This window comes from Suricata suricatta, chromosome 15, assembly GCF_006229205.1.
Source record: "Suricata suricatta isolate VVHF042 chromosome 15, meerkat_22Aug2017_6uvM2_HiC, whole genome shotgun sequence".
NCBI classification, from domain to species: Eukaryota; Metazoa; Chordata; class Mammalia; order Carnivora; family Herpestidae; genus Suricata; species Suricata suricatta.
The window spans coordinates 73,925,580-73,944,158 of NC_043714.1; the positions used below are offsets into that span (position 1 = coordinate 73,925,580).

Here is an 18,579-nt window from a genome sequence, read left to right on the forward strand (position 1 = left end):
GCTCTGCCTGCCTTGTGTGGAGGGGGCCTGATGACCCCTGGTCCCCAGGACTCCATCCAGCCATTCACCGGCAGTATCTGCCCTGCCCAGGACAGCTAATGGCTTAGACAGAGGAGAGAGAAGTAGGGGCAGGTGTCATGGAAACAGGTGCACACCATCCTGCTCCTCTGTGCACTGTGTTCAAAATAGAACACAGCTACCTTTGTCCAAACTGCTTCATTTCTCCTGCAAACACACCTGCCTGTCTCCGTGTAGGTACTCCCACATGTGTCTATGTGCACACCGCACTCACACACACACAGACCTCAACAAAGTTGTCACCAAATAGCCAGTCAGTTAGTTGCTGGGTGCTTTCATTACTGGGGGAAATCACCTAGGAGGGTTACCAGTTCATACTTTGCATGCTCTCTCCCTGCATTACACCTGCTGTGTGTCCCTCCTTCAGTAACCTCGGCACCAGGCCTGCTCAAAACTGAGTCTAAAGGAATCGCCACCAAGGACGTCTGGACCAGACATTGGAGACCTTCCGTGATCTGGCCCATCTTCCACCAAACCTCACCATGAATCCTAGATCTCAAGACCACACTAGTCTCTAAACAGGTTTCGTGCATCAGACTTCTGGTCTTTGAGGTCTAAGGACGCCTTTCTCCAGAGACTCACAGTGATAGTCAGAGTAGGTCTGAGAGCACTGCAGTAACAAATAAGCCCTAGATCTCAGTGCACAACACTGTGGGAGTGGACTTATCACTCACACGGGGGCCACTCAGAAGCAGCACAGAAGGAACAGCCTGGAGCACAACACAGTATTTTTAAAAGGAAATTCTCAGGTATTCCACTGGCTCAAACCCAGGCATACGGCCCTCAACTAAGTGCAGGGGAGGCTTGGCAAAACGTCTTCACATGTGCACGTTAAGTGACACGGGACTGGGGAGACACAGCCCATTGGCCACCACTGTCATTCTGATCACCAGCCCTGCTCCGCTCCTCTTCCTACACCTGCAACACCCTCGTGCAAGGGGAGGGGCCCTGATCACAGGTGTTCACTGCCACGCACCTCAGCTGTCGGATTTCTGGGGGGTGGGAGGCAGTGTGGACTCTGGGTCTGATATGGTTCTTACTGGGCAAAAATCTAAGAATATAAATTAACTACCCTTCACAACAGGAAACGTCAGGAGTGGGAAGGAGTAACTGACATTGGCACTCCCGTGAGGGATGGAGAAGATGAGGGATGCACTGCAGACACAGGTCTGTAGGTTTCTTGATGAAGCACAAATTTCACTACTGGTGGAACTCCTTGGTCCATCTCCCTGAATCCATGCAACTCGTGGTCCCTGTGTCCACCTCCCGGGGGCTGGGGCAGCGGGGAGCATGGAACCTGGGGGGCACACAGCATTCAAAGCCTTTCTCTTGCTCTCTAGCACCCTGGGAAGGAGACTGGAGGGTTGACATTAGCCGCAAATAGCCAATCAGTCTTTCAGTCCAAGCTTGTGGTTTCTTCAACAACACAATTTTCTTAAAAATTTAGTAGGCTGCCAATCTGTTTCCAGTCTCTTCTCTGTGCTCTTAAATATGCTGCATTTCTTTATTTTTTTTTGCCCCCAGGTCTCTATAGAAAATAAATAGAAGCTGCCTTGACGTTTTCTGGGTCAATATGTAGGAAAATTGATGCATTCATCTGATTTTTGCCTCCAGCCACTTTATTCGACAGAAGTTTTCTTGGGCTCTATCAAAGTTTTCTTTTGTTTGTTGTTGTTCTTTTTAAAATAACCTCAGTGTTTTATTATTTTTTCCAAAAGAAATAGGCGTTTCCGACTTTGCCAGGCCCCAACTTTCTGCAGGGCTTTCTCTGTCCTCCTGTCTGTCTGTGTGAGAGACAGCTAAGTGGTTCCCGAGGTCACCTGTCTCCCGCCGCGCCTCACCAAACACAGCTACAGGTAATGCAGACACAGCGCTCGTGTTCTGTTTCCCAACTTCGTCCTCCGGGGCAGTGGTCCTCAGCCAGGGGTAATCCTGATTCCCAGGGGACAAGGGTCAAAGCCTGGAGACAACTTATGTCATCACAGCTGAGAAGGGGGTGTGACTGGCATCTAATAGGGAGAAACCATGGGCCCTGCTCAGCATCCCAAAGTGCACAGGACAGTGCACATGCAAAGAATTGTCCCTAAATGTCCCAAAATGTCAGCAATGCCGAGGTTGAGGACCTGCCTGAGTCACAGCTCAGCCAGCCTCCAGTCTCCCTGCCAGATGTTCAGAGGGGACAGGTTACCAAATGCTTTGCCTCTGAGTAACACAGATGCACATGTGTCCATATCCTGATAGCCGAGTCTCCACGTCCAGATCCCTGATTGCCAAGGTCAATGCCATGCTTTTCTGTTAAGGCTAGACCCTCGAAAGAAACGTTTTTTCCTAAGTGACACTAACTTCTGTGACAAGCGATCCACAAATCTCAATTACTTAACACATAGTTTGTTTGTTTTCCCAAAGTCTGATACAGGTCAGAGGATCTCCTGTGTGGCCCTCTTCCCAACACGGTCTCCCTATCCCGGTTCCTTTGTTTCCTGCCACAGCTGCCCCAAACACAGGACTCCTGAGGTCATCACAGAAGAAGGGAAGCCGGGAGGACCAGGGAAGATGCTTCGAGAGTAAGGAGAAAAGAGGCTTAGATCATGTATACGTTTCCATGTCATTGACCAGAGCCTAGTCGTTTCTTTTTGAAAGTTCATTTAGTTTTAAAAGAGCATGAGTGGGAGAGGGGTGGAGAGCGAGGAGGAGAGACTCCCAAGCAGGTTCTGTGCTGTCAGTGCAGAGCCCGATGTAGGGCTCCGTCCCATGAACCGTGAGATCATGACCTGAGCTGCAATTGAGAGTTGGACGTTTAACTGACCAAGCCCCCCAGGCACCCCCAGAGCCCAGCCCTACAACCTAATTAAAAGCAGGTGTTTGGGGTAGATGGGAATGACTCTTGAACCTACCCACACACTCTCTAACCACACATGATGTTCTGCATCTCCTGAACTAGCCCAAATGCGTGGCGTGTGTCTCCGGGGGTCACAGTGCCCACTGGGGGACACCGGTTCCAGTCATGAAATCCTGGCTCCCACATCAGCGTCCCTTCCACTAAGAGTACATTAACTAGAAAAGGTCTCAATGACATCAAGACATCCACGGGCAGATACCTGCCCAGCCAGAGGGCCAGAAAGGGCCAAATGAACTACCGGTACTCTAGGTAAAGTCAGTTATGGGCTCTCGCCATTTCGCAGGAATGTCCCGAGATTTGGGATGCACACATTCAGAGCACAGTGTTTTCTGTGCAGACCTGGTTTTCAAATTCACACACAACACTGGGCAAGAGTCAGACCCAACACCTGCCAACCGCCTTTGAGATCCTAACTGTTCCCTCCCTTAACCACCCTTCCCAGGACAGCTGCGTGCGCGGTGCTGGCTGGAGCCCAGGGAGCCCGCGTGGACAGTGGGCGCTGCACCGTGCGGGTGCCTCAGATGGTGCCACGCTCGCCCCTCACCGTCACCCAGGAGGTCAGCCCTGCGGCCCTCAGCACACCGGCTGCAGGTGTCTGCAGTGACAGTCCCCGGCCCCCCGACCCCACAGGAGCCTCGCTCACACCCCTCCCCCTCTCCGTCACTAGGTCCCAGCCCCAAGGCTGCAATGGCCTCATCGCACTTTTTCCAGCCCAGGGTCTTTGCTGCCTTTGTGTGAACTAGAATGCGTTCCCTGCCAGGTGGATGAAGGGGAGAGAGGGAAGGTCCCTCGCCTGACTGATGCTTGGCTTGGCAAGTGGGAAGCAGGCGGGATTTCCATCCCAACTCACCTCCTCCACCAGGTGCCTTTGTATCGTGTACAACTTATACAACTGGACGTGGCAGGCCCACGTCCCTTACTTCCAGCCATGTCTCATCCTCCTCATCACAGCCTGAATTCCCCTTGCTCAGAGAAGTTCCCCTGTACTACAGATGGGGTAAGGGTCCCTATAAGAGCAGGTCCTTTGCATCCATGACAATGTTCTTAGGTGGATCATGGTGTGTTTTCTCGCACACATACCTTGCTCCTAGCCAAACTCCCGGAGCCTTGCATGTAGTGCAGGCTAGATATGCAAGATGATGTTTATCAAATGAGGGATCATATGCAGATACACAACACACATCCAGCCCCAATGCGGGTGCCGGCTCTCAAGCGTGCACATTTCCCCCCACGATCTCCTCCCCATGGCAGTGTCACCCCACTGCTGGCTCGCGAGCCACGGGAGGTGATTCCCATGTGAGTATGTGACCGGCTGTGGGCATGCTGGACAGAACGGAGCAGCGACAGCATCTGCCCAGCAGCACATGAACCCCTGACCTCTCGGCCCTCAGCTCCCCCAATTCAGACTTGCATGTGACACGCATGACATCCATCAGGAGAGCACAGGCAAGAATATGGCAAATGGCTCTGGAGACCATCAGCCCCCTCTGAGGGTCCCCAATCCCACCCTTGCTTAAAACTCTGGTTACAGAGAGGGGTGCCCGGGTGGCTCATTCAGTTAAGCATCTGTCTTCAGCTCAGGTCATGATCTCACAGTTTGTGGGTTCAGGTCCTGCGTCAGGCTCTGTGCTGATTCCTCAAAGCCTAGAGCCTGTCCTCAGATTCTGTGTCTCCCTCTCTCTCTGCCCTTCCCCTGCTCGTGCTCTCTGTCTCTCAAAAATAAGTAAAAAACAAGAATGAAATATGACCATTTGTAGCAAAGTGAATGGACCTCGAGGGTGTCATGCTAAGTGAAATAAGTCAGGCAGAGAAGGACAGATACCATATGTTTGCACTCACAGGTCTAACAGGAGAAACCTAACAGAGGACCATGGGGAGGGGAAGGGGGAAAGAGAGCTGGGGAGAGTGAGGGACACAGATCAAGGGAGACTACTGAATACTGAAGAGGAACCATGGACTGAAGGGGAAGGGAGGGAGGGAGGGAGTGATGGTCATGGAGGGGGGCAGTTGTGGGGAGAAGCACTGGGTGTTATATGGAAACCAATTTGACAATAAACTATTTTAAAAAATCACACAAAAAATAAGTAAAAAACATTTAAAAAATTAAATAGAAAACAACTCTGATTACTGAGCAAGCCTATCATCTGCATGTTCCCTCAATCCACAGCCGTGATTCACTTGGGAAAGAAGGGTAAACCGTCCTTGGAGTGATGTGATTGTGAGCACTGAGATGAGCAAATTCTAGAATGTTCTCAAGCGGAGCGCAGCGGCTTGTGATGCAACTACTACATCCAGACCAGACAGCGGAGCCCTGTCCAAAGTGCGAATGTAGGAGAGACGAAAGAGTGGGTGAGGGCGTCTGAGTGGTCAAAGACGGCTTCGTCGTGGTGGTGATCCATGGATTGGGTTTTGAGGGATAAACAGGAGTCCTTCCAGTGGAGAGAGTGGTACAAGAGGGGCAGAGAAGGATGTTCTAGGGAGAGAGAATAGCAACTGTGTCCATCTTTGATTTGGGTGCTCATTTAAAAAATGCAGGGTAGCTCAGTTGGTTAAGTGCCTGACTCTGATTTTGGCTCAGGTCATCACCTCACGGTTCGTGGCTGGGTTTGAGCCCTGCATCAAGCTCTGTGAGGACAGCTCAGAGCCTGGAGCCTACTTTGGATTTTGTGTCTCCCTCGTTCTCTCTTCCCCTCCCCTGCTTGTGCTCTCTCTTTCTCTCTCTCTCTCTCTCTCTCTCTGTCTCTCTCTCTCAAAAACATATAAACTTAAAAAAAGGAAATGCCTAAATTAAGGTTGCCCAAAATGGATGATTCCAGCCATTCACACTTTAGCACGAATCAAGTGTGCCAAATCTCCTTACTAGGAAGCTAGCTCACAGCAGAGCCCTTCATGAGCCATGACACACAGCTACCCAATAGGCTGATTCTTCAAGTCCCTTCCATTCTGCTTCAGTTGCAGCTATGACATCCATCCACCTCTCTGCTCTGCTCACCTCACCTCTTCTTGTCCACACCTCTACTGCATGCTTTAGTGGATCCTGCCCCAGCCCTTCCTCCTCCCTTCAATCCAGTACAGAGCGGCGAGAATGACAACAGATCCCATCACGCGGATCCCCTGTGGGCAGTACCGTCGTGCCTGACGGGGTTACAGGGTCCCCAGTGGCCCGATCACTGGGGCCCCTCCCAGCCCCACACCGGGCGACGCTGCTTCCCGGGAATCCCCAGATACGGCACATCCTTTCCTTCTGCCCTGTGCCCTGATGCTACTGTTCCTCACCTCTCCTGTCCCCTCCACACCCCACAACTGACAGTCATTCATATTTTGACTCGGATGAGAGCTCCTTCATGGGGACTGTGCCCCAGCCTCGGGCATCTGGCCCTGCTGTGTGCTTCACGGGCAGACCAGCGCCTGATGCCCAATGCCCTGCACCGGCAGCTCCTGTCTGGAGTCCGTGTGTCTCTCTGGGCTGTGCCCATCCACTCTACCACATGCACAGCCAAAATCGGTGCCCTGTAAACACGTGTTAGATTAAGCAATAAATGAAGTTTCAAGGAAACGACACTCTTTCCTTAAAAAATGATGGGCCGAATGATTTGGGAGGAGCCTACTAGTGTCTGCTTTTGGAAGACAGAGGATTTAGGAAACCACCAGTCCATGGCAAGAGGCAGACTTAGATGCAGAGTCCTGTGCCCTGTTCCCTGCTCAGAGTCTCTCTCCGGGAAGCTCCCCATCCATCAGCCCGGTGGCCGGTCCCTCTCTTGGGTGCTCCAGCCAACGGCAGCACTGCAGATGAATTCTTCCCTAGCGTTTATCTCCTGTGAAATTACCTTTTCCATCTCTTTCCTTTTTCTGCCTAAATTGTAAATTCCGTGAAGGTAGAATTAGGGCTGACTTGTGGACCATCTCTCTATTCCACCCACCTGAGGGTTAAATATAACCCCACCTTCTTTCTTTCTTTCTTTTTTAAATAGGCTTCCCATCCGCCATGGAGCCCAACACGGGACCTGAACTCACAACTCTGAGATCAAGACCTGAGCTTCGATCAGGAGTCAGACACCTAACCAACTGAGCCACCCAGGTGCCCCAACATGACCGCTGTCTTAATGGGAACACAAGGCCTGGCCTAGACTCACGGTTCGGTCCTCGGCCATGAAACAGAAGGAACATCAGTGGAGGCACTGGTCACAGAGCCAGCTGTTGCCGCCCGCCCGGCATGAGGTGGTGAACGTGCCCGACACGGCCATCCACTTACTGGGAGCGTTCCAGGAGAGAGCAAGGGACAGTCATTAGGCTGGATGCAGTGGGCCCTGGGCACATATTCTGGCTCTGCCAGAGACCAGGTGCTAATGCTGGGCTCCCCTGTGAAGTTACTAGAGCTTTCGTTTCCTTACTTCTATAATGTGGCTATCCCAGGAGTTGTGAGGAAGCACAATACAATCGCTCAGCACAGAGCCCAACAGGAGTGAGTACTCAGCACGTTCACTGACATAATTATGTTAAAAGGCGAACATTATGTTTGGTGACTCCATGACACCACCCCTGGGTAGGAGGAAGAACGGGAGGGGAGAAAGGGACGCTCCAAGGGGGAAATATCTTTCCCCTCCTGAGTCCCAGGCCAACTGTACAGGGAGAACCCAGTTCATTCTCCCCTTTAAGAAAAGAAGGAGAAACAGAGGCTCAGAGTGGTCAAATGACCTGCCACGCTCTCCGAGGTCATCCACGGATGAACCTGACCTTAGCCTTGCCGATGTTCTCGCCTGTGTGCCTTGCTGCCCCCTCGCCGGGAAATGAGTCAGACATGCCGACTGGTGTCTGCCCTGCCTCGTCCTTGTCACCTGACATCCCGTCATGCCCAGAAACATCGGAGGAAGGCCTCCGGAGGCAGGACGGGAATAAAGGTGGTTTTCGCCAATGGAAAGCACTGTGCATAAATAAGCAATACTGTAGACTTTTGCATGAAAAGTCCATTTTCACGGATTTATATTCTTTTGAGGAAATGGCCCGCGGAATTCTCACCGGATTCACACTGAGATGAATGCAACACACCAGAGAGTCAAAGCCCATCGCCACTGTGCACCAGAGAGCAAAACCAATTCGCTATTTGTTTTGCAAGCCTTTAATAAGTCTGATCATCATTTAAATGAGAACGTTTCAAACCGTTTAATTTTGGCGCAGAAGGCGAGCACAACAGCGCTTGGCATCTTAGTTCTGGATACAGCAGATATCATGAAACACATTTTTGAGAAACTACGAAGCATGTGTTGCTTGCAGTAACGATTGTGTTTTCCTGGTGATGTCGCAGCTTCCCCCAGGCCGTTAACCTTAGAGCGTGGTGCCCACGGTACACTCAGCTAGTTCATCCCCCCCCACATCTGTGCGGCACACTCCGCAGGAGGGCGTCACACGGGGTGCGCTGAGCTCTAGCAAAGCCTGGAGCCAACTGCAGAGCTCGGTGCTAAGTGTGCACCTGCTCACCTCGGGGAAATCATCCGGGTTTACTGGGCTGTGCTTCCTTGTGTCTGTGATCAGGCAGTGAAAATGAAGGCTAAGCTAATAGTAACTGTGCCCGGAGCCAAACTATGCCTTTGGTGGGGCCTGGGACTTTCCATCTGTCAGAAAATAGAAAATGTATTTAGAATCTTATTTTCAGGATTGGATTGATATAATTACATATATGTATGTTTGTTTTGATCTTATAAGAAATTAAAACATTCCATTGGCCCCAAAGTATGGTGGACCCTGGGTCCGGGTACTGCACCTGCTATGTCTGAGGGCTAAGTTGTCTGCGGCCACTCCTCACATGTGATGAAGAACCTCCCGGTGCACCCTCTTGCCTCCTGGACACCCAACACGAACTGAGCGCCCGCAGTGCACCAGCACCTCGAATGGCACTGAGAGCTACAGAAACGAAGATGCCCCACCGGTGGGGGTTGAGGCCGACGTTCTGTTGGCGCGGTGTCACCAACTCCTTGCCCCGCCCCTGAGACACGGTAGGTGCTTGCTAAATATCTGATGCGTGAATAGACTGACGCAGTGCAGGGCAGCATCCTGACGTGTCAGCAGCAATACTGAACGCCTGTGCCTCAGCCGTGGGGCTCCGGGTCCTCGAGAAAGGGGTACGGGGATGTTTAAAATGACGATTGAGGGTAAGGTACAAAGAACCCAATAAAACTGGAGGCAGAAGGGGCACTTTGGGGGCTCAGTCAGTTAAGCGTCCCGCTTCGGCTCAGGTCATGATCTCATGGTTCGTGGGTTTGAGCCCCGCATCAGGCTCTGGCTGACAGCTAGCTCAGAGCCTGGAGCCTGCTTCAGATTCTGTGTCTCCCTCCCTCTCTGACCCTCCCCTGCTTGTGTTGTCTCTCTGTCTCTCAAAATAAATAAGAAACAGAAAAAAATTTTTTTAATGGAGGCAGAAGGGTAGAAAGAAGAGCATATCTAGGGGGTGAGAGATTTCTGCCTGGAAATCAGCTCTGTGCCTCAGTTTCCGCCCCCCCCCCCAGCCTTTCAGACACGCCTGTCTCCAGTGAGGGGCTGCCACGCCACAAGTCTCTGCGTGCAAGGCTTTGTGGAGCTCAACGTTGGGGATACGTGTGCCGTGGGGGCATCCTACCTTTCCAGGAAGAGGCTGGTTTGCAGTTCTCTGCTGCCTGACTTAGAAGGGAAGAGTCTCCAGAGCCGCAGTCTGGAATATTCTCCCGATGACATGCTCCTGGGACTGGAGAACATCGTTTATGTCACCTTCAGGGTGGAGGGGTTTCACTTTGGTGACTGACACGTTCGTCTCAGACACTCATCTGCTCTGGCAGAGCACACCCCCCCAGCAGGGGTTCTGTGATCTCGGCAGGTGCGCCAGGGGCCGGGGGCACTCCACGTGCCGGCCGGACACATCTGTCGGAACGTCAAACGCCTGACGTCCACCTGCACGGGCCTCTGTCCTCTCGCGTTCAGATGCCCTCAGATTCCCTGGATTCCAACAGGTGCTCACTCAGCAAAGGTCTCGTGAGCACACGCGCTGTGCCGGCCACATGCCCTGGACACATGCCCTGGACACAGCGGGACCACACGCAGCCCGACGGAGCAGCAGGCCTGGTGGAGACGCGGCAAGAGGCCGCCTGGTCCTGTGACTCTAGAGCCAGAACCGAACCTCTGTCCTGGTCTCTTCATCTGCAAGAGGAAATCCGACACAGGGGCCGGTGAAGCTGCTGGAGTCCCTGGGTCTCCGCGGCTCAGTGGGGCAGGGCTTCCCAAACGCAGTGTGGAATGACCGGTGGCATTTACACACCACTGCAGAATTTTAAAGTTCCGATGGCTGTTTTGCCTCAGGCATAGACCCCATGACCCACTGAGGGAGAGACCGAGGTGCATTTTGGCCCCTGCAGCAAACGGGTGCCAGCACATAGTCGGGACTGTGCACTTGACCGACGGGTGAGCACGTGAGGCCACTGATGCTTCCGCTCTGAGGACCAGGACAGCCCTATAGCCTGTGCCTCTCCACCAGGCTGCCATCCTCTCCCTGGGAAGGGGAACGGCCCCGCTGACCTCAGGGACCCTGGGAGTGCATCACATCACTGGAGGGAGAAAGGGATTATCCTGCTTTTGAGCAGCTGGATTCCTGAACTTCAGTGAGAGTCTGCCAGAGCCAGAACATTTTATTAAGTGTGATAGCATATTTTATATGCCGATTTTGCCAGGCCAAAGTACCCAGCTCCTCAGCCAAGTACTATCCTAGACATTGCTGTAAAGCTATGTTTTGGATAAGGTGAGTGTTTAAGTCATCAGACTCTGAGCAAAGCAGACTTTCCTCCATAACATGGGTGAGCCTCACCCAATCAGTTGAAGATCTTTTTATTTTTTAATGTTTCTTTATTTTTGAGAGACAAAGAGAGACAGAGAGACTGTGAGCAGCGGAGCGGCACAGAGAGGAGACACAGAATCCGAAGCAGACTCCAGGCTCCGAGCTGTCAGCACAGAGCCTGACGTGGAACTCAAACCCACAAACCATGAGATCATGATCTGAACTGAAGTCAGATGCTTAACCGACTGAGCCACCCAGGTGTCCCCATCAGTTGAAGATCTTAAAAGAAATACTGACCACCCCCTGCCACCAAGAAGAAAGAATTAGGTCATTGGTCAGCAGGCTGCCTTTGGGCTCAAACTGTAACTCCCATTGGGCCTCCAGACGGCTGGACTAACTTGCAGATTTCAGATTTGACAGCCTCCAGAAAAACATGAAACAGTCCCTGAGAACAAATTGTGTGTGTGTGCATGTGTGTGTGTGTGTGCATGCACACACATCCTACTGGTTCTGGACTAATAAGTCAGGCATGTGTCAAACGTCCCCAGCTGCAGTGACAGGGATATCACTGGGAAGGTAGCAGAGAAAGGACCAAGGCGGCCTCAAGTATCGTCAGGTCTGATCCTCTTTCTACACATTGGGAAACTGAGGCCCAGAGAGGGCAAGTGTCTGCCTCAAGGTCACATAGCAGGTTAGCACCAAAGCCAAGAATAAAACCACACCTAAGACCCTTGGTTCAGTGTCCTACACACAAGACCACAGGGGGCTCCTGGAGGAACATTCGATTTAATTATGTGGATAAACTAAACGAAAAATAATCCGACAGAGGGTCTCACTGAGCACTTTGTGCCAGGGCTCCACGCTCCGGGCTCTTCTATGCTTATTCCATTTAATCTTCTCAGCAACCCTGCAAGGCAGGCATTAGTGTCCCTTTTTGACGATAAGCTGCAAATCAGAGAGGGAAAATAATTCCCATCAGGCAGAGCTGCTGCCTCGTAAGGGGAGGGGCTGCGAGCTCCAACTCTAAATCTGAGGCACCAGCCGCCTGGAGCTTGGAAAGAGGGAAGAGCAGGAAAGAAGGAGGCCCTGCGCACAGGGAGGGAGGGAGGGGCCGGGCTGATGGGAGAGGGACCCACGATGTTTCACGTGGTCAACTCATTCTGCTCTGAGTCTCGAGCTGCAAATGTCTCTGTGCAGAGAGGCTGATTTTGCAGGGAGCACCGGGCCGCTAATCCTTTGAGCTGAGGCAGCAATCTGCCTGGATTCCCGTGTTATCTGCTAATGCACTGGGTCTCCCGGGGGTGCGGATGCACAGTTCCCGGGGGAGGCGGGGGGGGGGCGGATTTTAGTCTCTGCTTAGCAGCCCTTGGCTGGGGGAAGGCCCCGGGTGGGCGCGCAGCACTGAGCCCGCATAACTGGATGGGACCCAAATGGAAAATACACAGGAAAAGAATCAGGTCCCGAAAATAACCCATTGAGCTAAGCTCCAGGAGCGAGTTCACTGCAGACCACCCACAAATAAGCTATTTCATCTGACTCTTGTACAAGACAGGGATGTCTTCTTTGGCACACATCCCCAAAAATAGCCAAGAAAAGAAATGGAAAGGGGGAAAAAAAACTATAGCGTATCATGTGCCTGCTCGAAGTCTATTTTTGTGCAGTCTTTATACATATTAACTCCTGAAATCCTCTCTGAGAGCAGGATCATCCCATTCTCAGTTGAGAATGGAGCCAGCAAGGGTGAATCTGCCCCCCCCCCACATCACGGGCCCCGGGGAGCCCAGCAGGTGTCTGCCACCACAATCTTCCCTCTCTCACGTGCCACCGTGCCCAAGGCAGAGATCTGGCTGGGTCATGCTCTGCTTCTTGGATGCAACCGAGTCCCTGGCCCCCGCCCCAGGCCGCCCGAGGCCCAGGGTTCTGAACAGTCTCCAAGGTCAGCCCTACAAGGTGCTGGGCCCGGGGATGTGGAGCTGAGTAAGCTGGGCTCTCTCCGCAGCTGCGTGGAAGCCAGCGGAGGAGAGACAGAGATGCCTAGAGCCGACCCTGGAGGGAGCATTCAGGAGAGAGAACTTCCTGGGAAATCAGGGAGTGCTTCTCAGAGGTGGTGTCCACTGACTGAGGCATCAGAGAAGGTGCATATGAGTTTCTTCCTGGGCACGCTGTAGCATAGCCATCCTCACATGCCCCCGTGGGCCTAGAAAAGGCCCTCGTCTTGGAAAATGTGTCAAAAACATTTTGAACCGATCTCTGACATTCCCTAACATCCTACACCACGTTACCTAGAAAATGGTTGGAGCTGGAGATTTTCAGGGAGAGCCCCCGGGAGGCTCTGGGGCCAGCACACGTGGGCACGTGAGAAGTAGGGACTGGCCCTGGATGTGGTCACAACAGAGGCCTCACAGTCCACCCGTCAGGAGTCCGGAGCGGGGCTGGGCCAATCCTGGGATGCACAGAGCATCCACCAACGATGGAGGGTCAGTGCCTTGGGGATGCAGAGGAAGCCAGAAGTCCTGGCCTTCCACTCCCCTGCTACCGATTGCCAGGTCCAGTGTCCATGCTGAGGACACCAGCTCCTTGAGGCACAGTGGCTTCCCCGAAGTCCTGCATCTGCAAGTCTCTGGATTCTACCTTCAAGGAAGTTCTATTTGGCTTCAAAGTCTGCTCCTTCCCAGGCACAGAGCCCTGCCCTAGGTCCGGGACGCCTGTCCCTCAGGAGGGTCTTGGCAGCTTTCTCCTAAGCATCGTGAGAACACGAGACAGCGGCGGGGACCAGACAGGGACATGCACGGCTTAGGCACCTTTTGTGGCCAAGCCTCCTGGCTGAGCCACAGACCGGGGAGGTGACGTCACAGGAGCACCAGCGGAACGGGATATGTGGGGAGGGGGTGAGGCCACACAGGACAAGGAGGTGCCTCTTTCCTGTCTGGGTAGACAGACTCCCACACTCTACTGTGGGCTGTGTGACAGCTCACTAGGTCAACCTGATGGGCTACCGGGTGCCCAGACACCATGTTAAACTTTATTTCCCCCTCCGTGAGGGTTTCTGGATAAGACCGACTTGAATCAGTGGACGGAGTTCAAGCTGATCACCCTCCCCATGTGGGTGGGCACCACCTGACCGGCTAAGAAAATACAAAAAAGAAGGGTAGAGTGAGACCATGTCCTCTCCGTGCCTGCCTTCCAGCCGGGACACCGTGTTCTCCTGCTCCCCGCTTGAGCCCAGACAGGAAGCTACGCCCGGCTCTCGTGCAGCGGCGGGTCCTGGGGACGCCTCGGCCTCCATCATCACAGGAGCCAATGCTTTCAACAGATCTCTTTGTATATATTGTGTCTACGTAAGAACGTCAATGCTAGTTGGAAATACTGTCATCTGGCCATCTGTCCGTCTCTCGTTGCTTCCGTCTCTCTGGAGAAGCCAGACTGACGCAGCCTGGTTAGGGCTGAGCAGGTCCCTGACAAAGGCCATCACGTGCTGGCCAGAGGGAGATGCGGGCACAGATCCCGAGAGTGGCCTCACAGAGAGGAAGGACGGGTGTTGGCCGGGAGGGAGGAACAGGGGAGCGGTCAGGGTACGCCCGTTGATGGAGCGCCCACGGAGTACCGGCCCCGGGCCAGGCCCTCAAGCTCATCACACCGATCGCTCCACACACCGCCCAGAAGATTATTAAATCTTCGTGACCCCAGTCTTCAAGGGGGGAAACTGAGGCTCAGAGAAGTGAGCAAGTGAGAGACCGAGCTGGGCATTGAAAGTGGCTCAAGGCCAACGGGCTTTCCAGGCCACCGCGGGGTCCAGGGGAAGCCGCTCCCTACGTGCCCTCACCAGAACCACCGAGAAGTGGACACCCCAGGGCCCAGCCTGAGGAAGATGCTTCACAGAAAGCAAGGAACGGACGGACAGGGGAGAGGAGGGGGCCCCCACGCACCCCTGCGAGGCCGCGTCTGGCCCTGGGGCCGCGTCCCATGCAGAACTCACCTCTGAGGAAGCCGGCTTGCAGTACCCCGCTCCGAAGACCAGGTTCTCCAGAGAGAGGCTGGACTGCTCGGGTCCCGAGTCTGGGCCGCCCTTCCCAAGCCAAGAGCCTCTGCCCGGACGGGTAAAACTGAAAGGCGGGATGAAGAGGGAGAAACACAGTGAGAAGAAGGCTCAGCCCCGCCGGCTGTCAGGGGGACACTGCGAGGTAAGTCACTGAGAAGGCGCAGTTTGCCACCTTCCCCAGGATGCCAGCCTGATAATGGGGTGCCCCTGGCAACCCCCTGCTCTGAGAACCCAGAAATGCCCGTAAGGGCCAACCGTGTGCCTGCTGAGAGACACTGAGGCACAGCTCCTGGGCCTGGGGACAGAGGAACACAAGGACAGGGGCTCCCTCCGCTACGATCTGAGACTGCGCCTGCTCCGTTCAGGGCACAGTGTGGGGTGAGCTCCTTCCACACCCCCTACCCCGGCTCTGTGTGTTCTGTAGAGGAGCGTGAGCATCAACGGTGCCCAAGGAGCCGCCCTGGAAGGCCTTGGTCTGGGCACCCCACACTCCTGCTTCAAGCTCTGCCGGGGAAACAGCGTCAATGCTGCTTCTGTTGAGTTCACTATTCAAGCAGGTAGACACCTGGTGGCGTCAGGTGGCCGGGGGCAAAGACAGTGGAGGCACAAGCCCCACTCTGCGAAGACACTGTCTAGAGAGGGAGGCAGATGGGGTGCCGAGAAGGTGAACTCAGAACGGGGCGCACAGAAGAGCAGTTTATGAGCAAACGGGGGGAAAGGAGGGCTAGATGGAGGGGTTATGGTAGAGCAGCCCCGGGGGCCACAGGCTGCCATCAAGGCCAGGAGCCTGGTGGCAGCGCCCGTGAGCTCCGCTTATGACATGGGGAGGGGAGAGCCTTCGAGCCGGGTAAGGGGACGACGGCGCTTCCCTGGGGACTCTGAGGACCCGTGAGGCCGGCCCAGTGCGGCCTTACGTGCAGCATCAGGCAAACAGCGGTCATGGTCATTTGAAAAGTGCTCCAGCCGCTGTCAGTGAGGCCACAAATACAATAAAACCTAACACCTAACACGATCGTTGTTACCTGTATGTAGCTGCTGCTGCTGATACCACACACATCACTGAGTGTGACACGGTCATTACTCTGATCTGTTTGGATCTGCGATTTTTAAAAATGTGTTTAATGTTTATTTATTTTTGAGAGAGACAGAGAGAGACAGACAGATCTGTGAGCAGGGGAGGGGCAGAGAGACGGAGACACAGAATCAGAAACAGGCTCCAGGCTCCGAGCTGTCAGCAGAGAACCTGACATGAGGCTCAAACTCAGGGACCATGAGATCATGACCTGAGCCGAAGTCGGAAGCTCAACCGACTGCACCCAAACTGCGATTTAAAGCCAGGTGTGCAGTTTGGCTCCCCCTGGATCAAAGGAACATTGCAGGGACACGTAGAATATGTGCCAGAGCAGAGATGCTCACAGGATCTTCGGGGACAGACGGCAGATCGGTAAGTGGAGTAACTGGTTGTTTTCTGGAACTGCGGTCCTGACTGGCTCTGCCAGGGGCCCCGAATCCCTCCAGGGAAATCCACCTGCTCCGTTTAGGGGTTAAACATTGGATTCTCTTCTTCAGGGTGTTTCCGGGAAGGTGAAAGATCTTTTCAGGTTAAACTTTAATTTCACACCTGCTGCTTCCTGGTTGGACTTACGGGATGCTGGGAAACTCACTTTTCTGGAGAAGCTAGAACTTGCCCTATTTGACAGGTATTTCCCATCATTTTAAAGGGCTGCCTTTGTTCCCAGCCACTGTGAGGTAACTAATAGAGATCCTTGCTGTAAAACCCGGAGAACAGAAGACAGTTCTATTTTTACTGCCATCCTGGGCGATGCCAGGCTCTGACGCTGAATGTCTAGGGGCACTCCTCTCTGCCAAGGCTGCTCCATCAGATTTGCAAGGAGCTGTTTCCGTCAGAAGGTTAAACTTTCTACGAGGAGTTTCCAGGTCCCAAATCCTTGTTAGATGGTATCAGGGCCCCCAGTGGCAGGAGAAGGGGCACCTGCTTTCCACAGCCATTTTGGGCGATGCAGACACTTACCTCCCAGCTGGACCCTGGCTCTCGAACCCCTGTCTCCACCCCGATGTCGCTTCCAGCCCGGCCCACTCGGGCCACGGGAGGGATCTTTACAAAACACAGGTCTTACCCAAAGATTTTCCTGCTCAAAGCCTTCAATGCCCCCTTCTTAAACCATAAATGGATTTTCAATTCCTTAATGTGTCATTTAGTTACACTGCTAAATGAGAGCTTTACCCTCCTGCATTTATTTCTCACTGTGCTCGACATGATGCCGAGATCAGACCCTGAGACACGGACGTAGCAGGCGCTGCATAAATATTAATCAACTGACTGTATGGCCAAGGGTTTACATGTGCGATTTCATTTAATCCTTCTAAGAACCTTCCCGCACACACTGAAACAAGCTCGGGGGGGGGGGGGCTTAAGTCATGTGCTTGAGCTCACAGCTCACTAAGCAGGGGGCTCAGAACAGTTCCCTCTGACCCCAAAGCCAGCACTTTTGCCCCCACCAACGCATTCCCACTTCCAGGATGGTTTGCTGGCTGAACTAGAGCTTATCATTTATGTCTGTTTCTACCCGCCATACTCTAAGCCTCTTAAGGTCCCAGATCTGATCTGTTCATGCCAGAGTCCTGGCTTGGCCTTTCCAGAAATGGCTCAAGGCCTAGGCCACCCTCCACTAAGCAAGCACGTGCTCACCATGTGCGGCAAAGACTGTGCACTTCATCTCACTGCACCCTGTTGGTCTTTGCATTAATATCACTGCCCATTTCAGAAGTTCCCTTCCTGCTTTCCTTCCTTCCTTCCTTCCTTATTACTTCAATGCTGAAACAGATGCCTAGAGCAGTTAGACATCACCCCGAGGTATTACCTCGTGGCGCTAGATAACAAAGTGGCCTGACTCCAGCTGAGGCACAAGAGCTCAGTCTCAGGGCCCCAGAGACGCCTGCGGGGACAGTTCTGCCTTCCCTCCAGGGGGCGGGGGAGGGGCTATCACCTCACCTGCAGCAGCTGAGGGCCAGCCACTCACAGGATACCGCCTCCGGCCATCAGCCCTGCATCACTGAGGCAGGCTGACTGTGTCCTTAAGTCTGCATCAAGGCCACTTTTTGCCGAGCCTTGGAGCAAGCACCCAGCCAGAGAATAATTCTGTGGGGTTCTCATGCCCTCCCTTGCTTTCTGGATTCGATTTCTCCTACAATTTCCCAAATTTAGTTCTGTTTTCCTTCGATGATACCTATCACTGCTGTAATATTCTCTGCCAAACTCTGCGCAGTGTTTGGCATGTGATAATGCCATTAATGCAGACCAGGAAATGTCTACTGCAATGTCTCCTTGGCTGGCCCACTGGGATCTACTGTGCAGATTCTAACACCGGTCCCGGGCTAGGCACAGTGTGTCCCGGGGCGTAGCAGGCCCTCAATACAGCCATTAAAAAAGAAAAATGAGTAGTCCCACAGGCTCCCTTACAGGGCATCTCCTTTCTCTTCAGGGCCCAGTTTGGAGGAGCTCCATCCTCCAGGGGTAGGAGAATGTCCACGTTCTCCAGCAGAGTGCCGGAGGCCAGGCACTGTGCACGCACTGCCCATGACGCCAGCCCCTACCACCCTCGGCGCCCTTGGCTCCTTTCACGGGCTCGGAGCTAACACTCCATGGGTCTCTCTATGCCAAAACCCTACACGGCTCAAGGCCCGCCTTGTGCAACGCGTCCTTTCTCTCAGAGAGCATCTCACCAGGCTCTTTAGCCCACCTCGTCT

General features: G+C 53.6%; 1 protein-coding gene across 3 annotated transcripts in view; it reads right to left on the reverse strand.

Annotated features, from left to right (window-relative positions):
- The window catches only part of FAM135B (family with sequence similarity 135 member B), a 183,778-nt gene that overhangs the window by 67,404 nt on the left and 97,795 nt on the right, over window positions 1-18,579 (reverse strand). For all 3 annotated transcript variants that reach the window (XM_029923764.1, XM_029923763.1, XM_029923765.1), the window contains exon 6: window positions 14,749-14,875. In XM_029923764.1, the coding sequence (XP_029779624.1) occupies window positions 14,749-14,875 (127 nt within the window). The remainder of the gene's footprint in view (window positions 1-14,748; window positions 14,876-18,579) is intronic.